Source organism: Vigna unguiculata, chromosome 6, assembly GCF_037176805.1.
Source record: "Vigna unguiculata cultivar grain cowpea cultivar isolate G323 ecotype 2 chromosome 6, ASM3717680v1, whole genome shotgun sequence".
Taxonomy (NCBI): domain Eukaryota; kingdom Viridiplantae; phylum Streptophyta; class Magnoliopsida; order Fabales; family Fabaceae; genus Vigna; species Vigna unguiculata.
The window spans coordinates 49,477,287-49,490,549 of NC_140797.1; the positions used below are offsets into that span (position 1 = coordinate 49,477,287).

The window sequence follows — 13,263 nt, forward strand, 5'->3', positions numbered from 1 at the left end:
TAAGAGGGATATTTATTAATATAATGATTACTAAAAGTTGGATATTTTGGTAAATTATCTTACTGATAAAACAATTTCTTATGCCAAAAGGTTAAGAAGAACCAAACTATATTTTGCTGTCCAAGATTGAGTTACATAAATTAGAGCTTCTACCACAGTTATCATATAGCTGAGAGACATGCAAAAGGTAAAAGAAAGTGACAGGGAAACACTACACTCAGCATTTTGACCTCCAAACAAAAGCATGTGACCCTAAATCCACTCCACCACATAAATAGGGAGGCGAGTGAAATGGAGAGCAGAAAGGACAAGTTAATACTTATAAGATGGTCACAATTAACAACCTTGCACAACCTTAGAAAAAATGTACATCCGTTTATTCAACTACAAGTCCTATGCGGAAAACTGAATTTTATACATACGAGCAAAACACTCACCTTAGTTGAACTAAACCAGGTGCAAAGGAAACCAAGAATCTATTGCTCTATCTAAAAATCAACACTAACTAACATGAAATTCCCCGCTTGCCTGTGCTTCTTTGACTCTTTTTTCATACTCATCTTCTTCAGCCTCAACCTCTGCTTCTTTTGTTTCATCCTCATCTTCTTCTCCTCCCCAACCAAATCCTCCAACTGACCTGGATGCCGGAGGTGGAATCTTGGCCTCCTCAACAATATTCATGATGTCTTCTATACTCTGAAGAGAAAAGGTTGGATTTTCTTTTCTGTAGTAGGCAGCTTGAGCTACTTCTGTTAATTCTCTAGGCAAGTTCTTTAAAAACCATGGGTGGGACTTGATTTCCTTAATGGTAATTCTCTGCAGTAAATCAATATCTAGAGTGACAATTTATTTTACCAAAAAAATGTCCACTTGTAAATTGTTATGGGAGGGAAAGAGAGTAGCTTAAGCATACATGCCCTTATCAGTGCATATCTGAAACTTAGCAAATGACTGAAAAATACTACCAAACTATCACTATGAAATTGTTGAACAATTATGAGTTAACTTCAAGTAGTATCTTTTGCAGGCAGTATGTGCATACCCTAACTGGATTTGCCACAAAAATGCGAGATAGCAGATGTCTGCAGTCTTGAGATATGTGAACATAGTCGGGGATCTTGTATTGAACAGCCATAATTCTCTGTATAAGAATGTTACACAGTCAGAAAGTGCAGGCATTTAATAGATTGGTCAACTGAGATGGATGATGGGAAGAAAAGTACATTGATGGTTTTCCTGAAATTTTTGGGATCGTCTTGGTCTTCAAATGGGTATGCTCCCACCAACATTACATAAAGAGTCACTCCACAGGACCATACATCGGCTAGCTGAATAGAAACAAAACAGCAAAGAAGAACTAGAAAATGAACGTCGTTGGTGTATCATACACAGAAAACTCATGAAGAAAGATTTAATCTACCAGGGGCCACTTAAGATATTACCTCTGTCACCTTTGTAAAAAGTGAGAGCAAATCACCCAAATAAGTACAATATGGATTTTTTAAGAGCATTTTATATTTTAAACTACCCATTCGCCCATACTATTTTGTCCACATTATTCAGATAGTTTAAATGTCGACACATCAAGTCATTGCATACAATGCACAATATTACATGTACAATTAGATGTGACACATGAAGAATAACTATATTGCTTAAGGCCTTGTGCCAACAGAAGTTATTACCGTCCATTCTATTTCTTGCTTTCCTCTAAATATGAGAAGTCTTTGTGTGTGTTGAGACATTTCAAGGCATCCTTACTCTTATATCATGATAGAAACGAAATTACCTTTCCATCATATTCTCTGCGTGAAAGAACCTCAGGCGCAATGTAGGCTGGGGTTCCCACAGTTGACTTAGGCCTTGAATGAAGCAGGGATGACTGGGAAAATAAAAGGTTATCAGATGCAAAACTTCTAAAGAAAATGACTTAATAATTCATTTGAAGCAATAAGCGTTGATATGACTCCCATAATCAAACCTTAGAATAACCAAAATCACAAATTTTGAGCCGTGGGGCAGGGCTGCCATCCAATAAGGTGTTCTCAAGCTTCAAGTCTCGATGACAGATTTGCTGCAAAAGAAGGAAATTACAAAGAAAATAACCGCAAAGGAAGCCAAAAACTAACTACCATCCGAAACAACTCATTCCTAATATAATTATTATATTCACCATGGAATGACAGTAGCTAACTCCTGAGATGAGCTGCTGGAAGAAATATCGAGCCTGGAAAAGTAGGAGATAACAATAGTGAGAATCAAACAATTGAATTTCCAAGCACTCGGTTGCCAACAATGAACTAAGGGAAGGGAGATAAGTAGCTCCATGCCTATGATGAGTAGAGAAGTGGAAAAAGAATTGGTGGACAAATGAAAAGAGAGAAAGCAAACAAACCTCGTCTTCACTGAATCTTCCAGCACTGCAAATCCTCTCAAAGAGCTCTCCACCAGCTGCATACTCCATCACAATACCCAGATGTGTGGGAGTCAAAACCACCTGCAAAGCTGAAATCACATATTAAATAACCGAAACATGACACAAATAGTACTCTCGCTAAGATCATATCATCTCTACAGAGTACACACCTCCTTGAAGCGAATAATATTGTGGTGGCGAAGACTTCTATGGTTTATGATTTCCCTGGCAACATTCTCATCAATCTAGAAAACACATATCAATAAACTCAGTCACAACCAACACGAACGTAAAGATAAAAACTTAAAGAGATGAAACCGCTGATATATCTTAACTTGAATTGAATCCTTTTTGGGTTATAAAAAATTATAAAAATTGACAATAACATTAATTTTAAGATAAGAAAAAGTGAAAGTGAAAGTGAAAGAAGTAGAACCTTGTGACCCCTTTCAATGTATTTCATGGCAACAAGTTCCTTGGTTTCTTTGTGCCGCATGAGCCTTGCCACCCCAAAATTCCCAGATCCTATATCCTTGACGAGCTCGTACTTCTCCATCCTTAACCAGAAATTTCAGAGCTTTGAATGCGGCGAGCTCCAGATCGATAGAGTTCCAAATGGGGAACGGAGAGAGAGAGAAAGAGAGAATAAGGTGCAGGTACGCAAAAAATAAAGGTGGCGAATCCAAAGATAGTGGGATTTGGGAGAGTTTTGAAGGAAAGCAAGGAATCGCAATTTGTAGCAAATTAATAACAATAAAATTCGGATTTCAAAACAAAAAAAAAGTTTGAAAATAGATTGCTGAAGGAATGAATAGAAGAATTGGAAGTTCAAGAAAGGGTTTTTCAGCGAAGAAAGATAGAGAGAGAGTGGAGAATGGGACAAAGGAATTGTTGTGTTATGTGTGCATAGCGTAGTAGTATGGTGTATGGTACTACAGAAAGCGATTGATACAAAGAGAATATGAATATCGTATCTATCTATATCGCACCTTCTTCACACATCTTTTTCAATCTTATTTTTTAAGAATCATCCTGTTCAAATTAATCTCACTCTAATCTTATCATTATCTACAAAATTATGTTACTTGCTCCCTTGCCTCTTCGATAAATAGAGTTGTCAAAATAGGTAATTTGGTCTAATTCGGTTCAATCCATAAGTCAATTCAATCCGACTCATTTATTAATAAACCAAAAAAATTTCAACCCGACCTGACCAACCATGGATTGGTGGGTTAAACGGCTTAACTCACATACTCACTTAATTAAAAAAAATACAATTTTTTATTTTTATTTTTGAGTCAAAATTATATTATAATTCTAATTAAAATCTAAATAAATTTTAATACAAACCAAAATCACAAAAATACAAATTATTTATGTATTGGCTAAAAAAATACAATATAACATGATCTAGATACGAAGTCCAACTTAACAAACAATACTTGTATGACCCTTTATTTACAATTTTAACCAAATCCGGTCCGAACCGTGATGAACTAAATTAACTTGTGAATTCCAACCTATTTTGACAGCTATAGTGATAAACATGCTAATAACGTATTTTCAAGATAATACGTTTCTATGTTTTTCAAATTGATCGTCTTGTTATGTATAATTATAAGAAATGATTGAGTTCAAGTTTTTGGATTTATATTTTTTTCTAACACCAATTTCCATTTCCTTCACTCCAAAATTAGTTTTTTTCTAAATCACATGATTGTGGAAGGAACCATATTTCTATGCGTGCCTTATTGTCCCATCATTCGCCTTCATTTTTTGACTTCTTGCCTACTAATAATGTTTTTATTTAATATAAAAATATTATAGAAAACTTATCTTCTCCATAAAAAAAAAAATAGTTAATTCATCTTTATTAGAAAAAAACTAATTGAAACTTGAGTGGTTTGGAGGATTGGGTTGGTCCAGTCCAACTGAAGAATTTGTATCAAATTAACTTAATTCATTTTAAATGAGTTGTGATTTTTTTTTGTCTGTTTAACTTGACCCTATGACATAACAATAAATCATCTTAGCATGCTTTAAAAAAGTAAATTAAAATATGTTTTTTGAAATTTAAAATAACTTTTAGAAATAATGATTTATATATAAGCTTTAAAAATACTATTTAAAATTTAAAAAATATAATTATTATTTTATAAAATAGATCAACTTGTAATAAGTTATTCTGCCTTAAATCGATTTAAGCTAAAATGTAAATGAATCGAACTAAATATTACTTTATTTAATCCAAGTTATATATTTTTTTTGTTTATATTTGTCCTCACCCTCTCAAAAAGTTGAAAAAAAAAAACAAAAGTATTTTAAAAAATGTTTTTCGGTCGCGTTTCTCATTCTCACAATCGTGAGTTGTTATCGTTTTGATATTTTGGCGGCTATTAGTTGTTGCTTTATTTATGGTTACTATTACACCATTGTAATAACAATTTATTACTATTACTTGATTAAACATCTTAGTTTTTTTTTAGCCTTTATATTATTATTATTATTATTATTCCCTTACAAGTACTGATAATATTGTTTTTGGAAGAATTATGTTTGTCTGAAATCCACTGTGTGAATGACCCACTCTCAACTAAAAGTCTAAAAAATGAGAATAAATTTAAAAATATAATTTAAAATAGTATATATATATATATAGTATATATATATTTGTTTATATTATTGTCCACGTCTTGCATTTATGGGTAGGGTCCCCTTTTAATGTTAAGTGGGGTTAAGGACCCTGAAGCTTCTTGAATCGGAACCTACGAATGGCCCATTGGGTCCATTCTCTTTTTGTGTAACTGGTTACAAAGTTGTAGACAAACTATACAGTTTTGCTTTTGGAACCTCCATACTAACAACAAAAAGACTAAAATAACTTACGTAGCTCTACCACGTTTTGTGTTAAACTTATCAAAATTACTTATAAGGAGGTTTCTACAAATAAATTGATTTTATCTCTAGTCATGTCAAAATATATATATTTTAAATGTGAGACTAAATATTAATAAATGATATGACAGTGACCGATAACAAGTGGAGTTTGTCTAGTTCAACATTACAAAATTGATTAATAAGGTGGAACTTACACTCACACCGTAAATTAACATTATCTTTAATTAATGTGAAACTTTCAATGACTGTTTTGTTTTTATAACGCTAAAATTTGATTACTAAAATGATATTAAAATCATTTGAAGCTTATTATACCAATATTTGTTATTTGTTTGGTCTATTATGTCTTTCACTTTGTTTTTAGACCATCATTAACAATTAGTCTTACATTCAAAATGTATATGACTTCGTGTGTTGAAGATTCCATGTAAATTATAGATATAAAACAGATTCATAATATATAAATGAGTATAAACATTACATTATAATTTACTTTTATAAATTTTAGTTAAACTTAAAAGTTCATCTTTTACTACTAGAAATATGAGAGAATATATTACCAGTAAGATATTTTTTAGTGATTTTTTGTTGACTTTCAAATTGTATTTGAAAATATTTACCTAGATTTTGGATTGTTAGTGGGTTAAACATGTTTTTGGTCCTTCAACTTTTAGTGAAAATTGTAATTAGTCCATTTTAAAAATTTTGAACTAATTTAGTCTCTTATTTTTAGAAATGTGTGGATTTAGTCATTTAAACCAATTTTTGTTAAATTTATTTGACATTTTAAACGTGTTTCTCAATTAATACTGAAGCAAATACATGTCAAACGGTATAAATAAACTAAAATACTATAATAAAATGTGTTAAAAATGTCAAATAAACTTAATAAAATTCAGTTAAAATGATTAAATTCACACATTTATAACATTGAGAAACTAAATTGATTTAAAATTTTCAAGATAAATTAGTCATAATTTTCAATAAAAATTAAAGGACTAAAAATATATTTAACTTGGTCAGACACTTTTTAATGATCTACTCTAAAGCATGTTTTTGAGTTACAAATTTTAGAAACATATTTTATGTCAAATAATTTTAGAAAATGTCATATGTTTCGGAAAACTTTGAAAAAGGATAACAAAAGAAATAGAAGTAGTCATCAAAATAGAACGTGAAAGGTAAGGATTATTTTAAAAAGTATGAGGATGCGGACAATAACTATGGAAGTGCGAAAAACAAAAAAGTACACTATACTCTAAAAGCCCAATTCAATCTACTACAGTAAGTTTTCGTTATTGAATTGTCTATTAATAATAATAACCAAACTTAATTACATACAGTTTCTTATATTTTAATTATGTTAATTAAGTTCTTCAAATATGACATACAGGTTTTGATATTATAGATTCTAATTGCACCAAATTGAATCCTTTCTTCTTATTATTATTATTATAAATATTATTATTATTATAATAGGCTTTTGTCTAAATATCAAAAATCAATGTTTAAAAAAAAAAAATTGTACCAGAGAAGATCCAACTGTCAGAATTGAATTTAGATATTAAAATAACAATTTACATCTATGAACTTAATTGCCAAAAAGAAGTTAACAACTAAAATAGCAAAATATAATAGTTGAAGAAAAAAAGGTGGAATAAGCATGCTCGTAATACTATACCACTACCACTACTAACAGTATAATGCTATCTATTCTTATATTATAAAATGAAAAACCATTTAAAAATTTCACATTTTTCTTCTCCTTTTAATTCTCTTGAAGCTAACTATTTTCCCAGTCATATTAAAATTAAAATTAAAATGTTATACATGATATATTGCATTATTAATTACATAAAATAAATATTTAAAAAATAGATTTCGTTTTCCCTGTAGCGTAAGAAGAAAAAAATTGGAAGGTTGGTTAGATTGAAGGTAAAAATTAATATTAGTAATCAGTGGCACAGAGAGAAAGAGAGAGAGTCTCAATCCTTCAAGGGCAAGTCCTGGTCGTGTTTCTCTTCTCTCTCTTCTCTTCTGCTCTGAGATCCGCCATGTCCATCTTCTTCAGATTCTCCTTCCTCCTCCTTCTCCCTCTCTTCCTCTCTCCGGCGTTCGCTTCCGAGTCAGATCACAGGGTAAGGTTCTCCGATTCCATCGCTGGATCCAATTTTCCTTCATTTTCCGATTAGATCTATCTACCGTTCAATTTCGCTTTCATTTTCTCAGCTCCGTGTTTTTTTCGCTTTTATGTTTTACCGATATGGCGTTAGATCTCAGCTGTTTGCTCACTCCTCTCCGTTATGCATCCCTAATAATAATTCGCATTTTCGTTTTCGATGTTATTGGATTGCGATTTCATCTCTTCCATGTTCTGTTATTAATTCATGATATGCGCTCTGTTTGGAATTCAAAGTATTTACGATTTTTCCCCTTCATTGGACTCCGCATTAAGTGAATGTCAGAAACCGTTGCGGATTATGTTGAATGTTGAGGGGATGCTTTGCTCTTAGTTTTCATGCGTAATCTCAACGTGCAAGCTTTGTAATTGTTGCCCTCTCTTTGTTGTCAATCTTTTTAGTATTGCAAATGTTGATTTCTTTGTCTATCCCTTTTATTCACTTGAAAATTGCAGGACTGGTGGTTTTGCAGTTTTCTTATGTGTTTGTTTAGTTTTACTCTACGTCATCCAATGTCACGCTGAAATATTAACTAAGTTGACTTTTGGTAAATGTTCGCATGTTTGATTTTGCATTGGAGAATGATCCCGAGTTCGGAATTGATTTTTAGTTGAAACAAATTTATGTACAGTTTTTCCATCGGATCGAAAATTTTATACTGAATCTTACTGGTGACTTTCTTTTAGAATAAAACTTCCAAAACCAAACCACTATACTTCAAAATGAAATCTAAGAAAATTATAATTCGCAGGATCAATTTCATTTAGAATCATTTGCAAATGCTCGCCCAAACACAAAGAAATTCTATTAGCAATTGTTTTAATATTTTAAAGGCTGAAATGATGGACTTACCTATGCAATCGGAATTTCGGTTGAAAACTGTTTAGTGCATAGGAGTAATTTTGACTGGGAGTAATTTTGGGTTGTCATATTTGAGCTTCTTGTTAAACTCATAACAAATCAATCAATCGTTACCCATTCTTGAATGTAGTAGTTGGGGCACTTAATATATATTTTCTTCTAAATGTCTTTAAGCAATTGACATCTGGATTATTGTATCACTGGATCCGTCCTCATTTCCTTAAGCTAGGAGTAAAGATAAAATACGTTTCTCTTAGTAGCTTCCTGCTATCAGTGGCTATCTCTTTTACACATGTATTGCATTTTACTGCAGTATCAACCAGATGATCAAGTTATGCTTTGGGTGAACAAAGTGGGTCCTTACAACAATCCACAAGAAACGTACAATTATTACAGCCTACCATTTTGCCGTCCACCTGGTAATCCTGCACACAAATGGGGTGGTCTTGGTGAGGTCCTGGGTGGCAATGAACTCATTGACAGTCAACTTGAGATAAAGTTCCTAGGTACAGAGGCTTCTTTCATCCTATTTATTTCGTAAGACCTATTAGTAGACAAACTGTCTCTAACAGTTTTCTTTTCTCAATTTTTTAAGGAAATGTGGAAAAGACCACCTTTTGCCGCCTGGAGCTTAACGAAGCAAATGTTAAACAGTTCAAGGATGCAATAGAGAATAATTACTGGTTTGAATTCTTCATGGGTATGTTGCCATGTTTCTTTCTTTCACATATTACTCTAGAATTGTTAGAATAAATGCACTTTTATGTTTGGTCAAGAAATTCTATTCTAGGCACTGACAACACTTATTTTTGGTATTTGGCCGTTGCATAAACTGAAACGTCTGGGATAAATAATATTCGCCCTGCACAATGTAGCTCTTAACTCTTAGTTACTCTATCAACTTCTGTAACTGGTAGGATACAGTCTTCAAACCAATTTCAGGGAAAATGCCACTGGAAGTTGCCAACAAAAGATTTTAGTTGTTAATGATACGTGAAATCATATACTCAACAACATTGCTTTTGAGTCTCAGAGGACTAGTTCAACGGTGACAGGGAAGGGAGGCTTGCAGCTTGGGGTTTAGACTAAGTTATTGCATGCATGCTTTAGTCTCAGCTGAAAATGATTTGTCAGATTCCTTTAAAATTGAAGAATGGATTTAACTTATGATTTTCTCTGTAACTGTTGTGGCATTGTGATGTCCTGGGAATTCTTTTTGTAATTTTAAAAGTAACAGGCATTGATATTAAATTTTTTGTTATTTGTATTCAGGGAGAATTATTCATGAATCATGACTAGTTACAACAATTCATTGTGTGGGAATATAAATTTTAATGTATAAACAATGAAGCATATATTTTAGATATTATCCATTGTGACACATTGGCTGAATTTGGAATGCTTGAGCCTGGGAGAGCAGTGTCTTGTCCAATTTTGATCCTTCTATAACTACAACCACAAATCCATTAGGCTGGGTGTTTCATGATGTACATAGTTATCAAAGCTGAAAGAAGGACGAAGTTAAGAAATATTTTTGTGAAGTTATCGCTCAAGCATTCTTGACTTGACTGATATTATAATCTCTGGACGTAAAAAGGGGGTAAGGGAATCTTGGTGTGGTAGAGCTCCTCTTAATGTGGGGTCTAGGGATGGTTTGCCCCTACTCTGTATAGGTTTGTCGTAGGCAGCTTTACCTTGCACTTGCAATTTGCAATAGGCTGATTCCCAAAAAACATGAAAATTTGTGTTTAAATTTATAAACTAAGTATTTTTCAATATTGAATGTTAGACAATTGATATTATATTGTCTTGATAGGTGTAACGGTGTGAATTAGGATTGGTTTCATGGGTTGCCTCATATTTGTTTTGGCTTTCATAATTTTATTGATTTTCTGAATAACTTACTCTTGGCATTCTTTCTTTCCTTGGTTGTTCTATTTGCTGGTCGTTGATGTGCTAAACACAAGTTCAGATGATCTTCCATTGTGGGGTATGCCACTTTCTCTCTATTTGATTTATCATTTCATTGGTTGATCATTGTATAAGATTCTTTTATTCATGTTTAAGGGTATGTTGGGGAGCTACATCCTGATAAGAACAGTGATAATGGCAAGCACGTACTTTATGCTCACAAAAACATCAATATTCAATACAATAAAGATCAGGTCAGAAGTTATTTAAGTATCTTTGTCATCTTTTTCTGTTTTGGGATTTATGAAGTGCACACTTAGGTCCATTTATTGCAGATCATCCATGTTAATCTAACTCATGACAACCCAAGGCCTCTGGAGGTAGGAAAATCTTTGGACTTCACATATTCTGTGAAATGGACTCCTACAAATGTCACTTTTGCACGCCGATTTGATGTATACTTGGACTATCCATTCTTTGAGCATCAGGTGAAAATAATTACTGCTAGCTTTGTATTTTAGATTGAAGAGGTGTTTATTGTTGATTGCCTGCTATGTGTTCATTCGTGTGGATTGTATCTTTATCCATGTCACTAAGAGAACTTTGATCCTTTTTCTTTCTGTAGATTCACTGGTTTTCCATTTTTAATTCTTTTATGATGGTCATCTTCCTTACTGGATTGGTGTCAATGATATTAATGCGAACTTTGAGAAATGACTATGCAAAATATGCTCGGGAAGACGATGATTTGGAAACTTTGGTGAGACATTCTGGATGTTTGTCTTATACTACTATTATTGTTATTATCTTTTAGAACGTGGAACATAGATTCTGCTTTCTGGAAAACTCATTTTGGTTCTGATATCAATTCTTGTCCGACCCCCAAATACTTCTAGGAAAGAGATGTCAGTGAAGAATCTGGCTGGAAACTCGTGCATGGTGATGTTTTTAGGCCTCCTCGCAGTTTGGTTATTCTTTCAGCTGTTGTTGGTACAGGCGCTCAGCTTGCATTGCTGGTTCTTCTTGTCATCTTGTTGGCTATTGTTGGAATGTTGTATGTTGGGTAAGTCCATAACCCTAAACTAACTGTAATATTGATCTGAACAATGATTTTGGTAATATATGCGTATATTATTTTTCGGGTCGTACATCTCAAGTCAAGTATTACTGGACATTCCTTTAGTTTTCCCCTGACTATAAATTTGGTCCACTTCTTCTCCCTTCATTATTATGTAAGGTTCATTCAATGTGCAGACGAGGAGCCATTGTCACGACCTTCATTGTTTGCTATGCTCTCACATCTTTCATTTCTGGTTATGTGAGTGGGGGGATGTACTCACGAAATGGGGGTAAGAATTTGCAGTGAACTATGCCACATGTTCTCTTTGTGTTTTTGTTGCCTCTTGCTCTCTTCATGAATGATTATAACTGTCATTTTCAGGTAAAAGTTGGATTAAATCCATGATCCTGACAGCATCACTGTTCCCATTCATGTGCTTTGGAATTGGTTTTATTTTAAACACAGTTGCTATATTCTATGGATCACTAGCTGCCATCCCCTTTGGTACCATGGTTGTTGTCTTTGTTATATGGGCTTTTATCTCTTTCCCTCTAGCACTTCTTGGTACAGTTGTTGGAAGAAACTGGAGTGGTGCTCCAAATAATCCATGCCGTGTGAAGACCATTCCTCGTCCCATTCCTGAGAAAAAGTGGTACCTCACACCATCTGTAGTTTCCCTGATGGGAGGACTGCTTCCCTTTGGCAGCATATTCATCGAGATGTATTTTGTATTCACTTCCTTCTGGAACTACAAGGTGAATTAAAATGCAATTACTTGTTTGGGAAGTGAGCGTTTTTTTTTTCTTTCTTCGTTTTGTATGAGGTTTACTTATATTTTATTTGAACAGTCGAGTAGATACATGCTTTGTTTCTTATGCGTTTTTCCCCTTCCACTTTGACAAACAGGTGTACTATGTATATGGCTTCATGCTACTGGTTTTTCTGATTCTTATCATTGTTACTGTTTGTGTGACAATTGTGGGGACATACTTTTTGTTAAACGCTGAGAACTACCACTGGCAATGGACTTCTTTCTTTTCAGCTGCCTCAACAGCTGTTTACGTGTATTTGTACTCAGTATACTACTACTATGTGAAGACAAAGATGTCAGGCTTCTTCCAAACCAGCTTTTATTTTGGATACACTTTGATGTTCTGTCTTGGACTGGGAATTCTCTGTGGTAAGTCTCCAGTTTAATTGTAATTTCTGTTTGGATTGCGAGTTCACTTTTTGGAAACTAGATAGCTTAGTTAAGTTCTGAATACCTCTTATTATGCAAGTATAGAAGCTGGTTTGCTCTTATCGACTGAGTTGGCTTAAATTTTTTCTCCAAATGTGCAGGAGCTGTAGGTTATCTTGGTTCGAATTTATTTGTGAGGAGGATCTACAGAAACATCAAGTGTGACTAAGGCTTTTCTAGAAGTCTGAGACCAGAGCACTTCCATATGTTTGTTGCTGGACACAATAAATTTCTCGAGGTCTCTGGTCATGTGTGGGGACCAAGCAGTGTTTACAGGTAGTAAGTTTCACAGGGTTGAGGATGAGATGTATTCTTTCTCTATATTAGGGCATGTATTCTTTAGGGAAGCCCTGAGATTTTTTTTCCCTGACTGTGATTGAAAGCCGTGATTAGAATGCAGGGATTGGTCTTTATAATTTAGATAGTTAGCAAAATATCAGACTCGTTGCTACTTTTTTCATCCTTTTATAAATAGGTGCCCTATTGACGGACTGATGTCGGATTCCCCTACACGGTTTAGCTATTGTACGTAGAGGGGATGAAGTCACGGAAATGAATTTTGTGCTTCTGAATTTTGTATCAAATCTGAATATCCTTTCTAACTACTTCTTGCCTGCATAACTCTCCTTGTTTGACTTTTAAATCATTGACGTTTTCCCCCTCTCCAATGCTTGTTAGGCTGCATGCATATCTGCCT

The 13,263-nt window shown here is 33.6% G+C and overlaps 2 protein-coding genes across 3 annotated transcripts; one reads left to right on the top strand and one right to left on the bottom strand.

The window, feature by feature from the left end:
* Positions 1 to 327: 327 nt before the first annotated feature.
* Positions 328 to 3,346, bottom strand: LOC114187188 (serine/threonine-protein kinase SRK2A-like). Of its 2 annotated transcripts, none has more exons than XM_028075351.2 (9): positions 2,853 to 3,346; positions 2,587 to 2,661; positions 2,396 to 2,497; positions 2,174 to 2,227; positions 1,982 to 2,074; positions 1,790 to 1,882; positions 1,224 to 1,328; positions 1,043 to 1,141; positions 328 to 816 (listed from the first exon to the last, which is right to left on the bottom strand). In XM_028075351.2, exons 1-9 carry the CDS (start codon positions 2,970 to 2,972, stop codon positions 502 to 504), a joined length of 1,056 nt encoding a protein of 351 aa, XP_027931152.1. In that variant the 5' UTR covers positions 2,973 to 3,346; the 3' UTR covers positions 328 to 501. The 2 variants fall into 2 exon arrangements, with proteins under 2 accessions (XP_027931152.1, XP_027931154.1); XM_028075353.2 differs by having other exon boundaries at positions 2,396 to 2,505.
* A 3,892-nt stretch (positions 3,347 to 7,238) lies between these two features.
* Positions 7,239 to 13,171, top strand: TMN1 (transmembrane nine 1). The gene is made up of 12 exons (XM_028076153.2): positions 7,239 to 7,452; positions 8,669 to 8,861; positions 8,951 to 9,055; positions 10,328 to 10,345; positions 10,423 to 10,520; positions 10,602 to 10,754; positions 10,892 to 11,026; positions 11,163 to 11,329; positions 11,521 to 11,615; positions 11,708 to 12,081; positions 12,233 to 12,506; positions 12,668 to 13,171. Exons 1-12 carry the CDS (start codon positions 7,369 to 7,371, stop codon positions 12,733 to 12,735), a joined length of 1,764 nt encoding a protein of 587 aa, XP_027931954.1. The 5' UTR covers positions 7,239 to 7,368; the 3' UTR covers positions 12,736 to 13,171.
* The last annotated feature ends 92 nt before the right edge of the window (positions 13,172 to 13,263 follow it).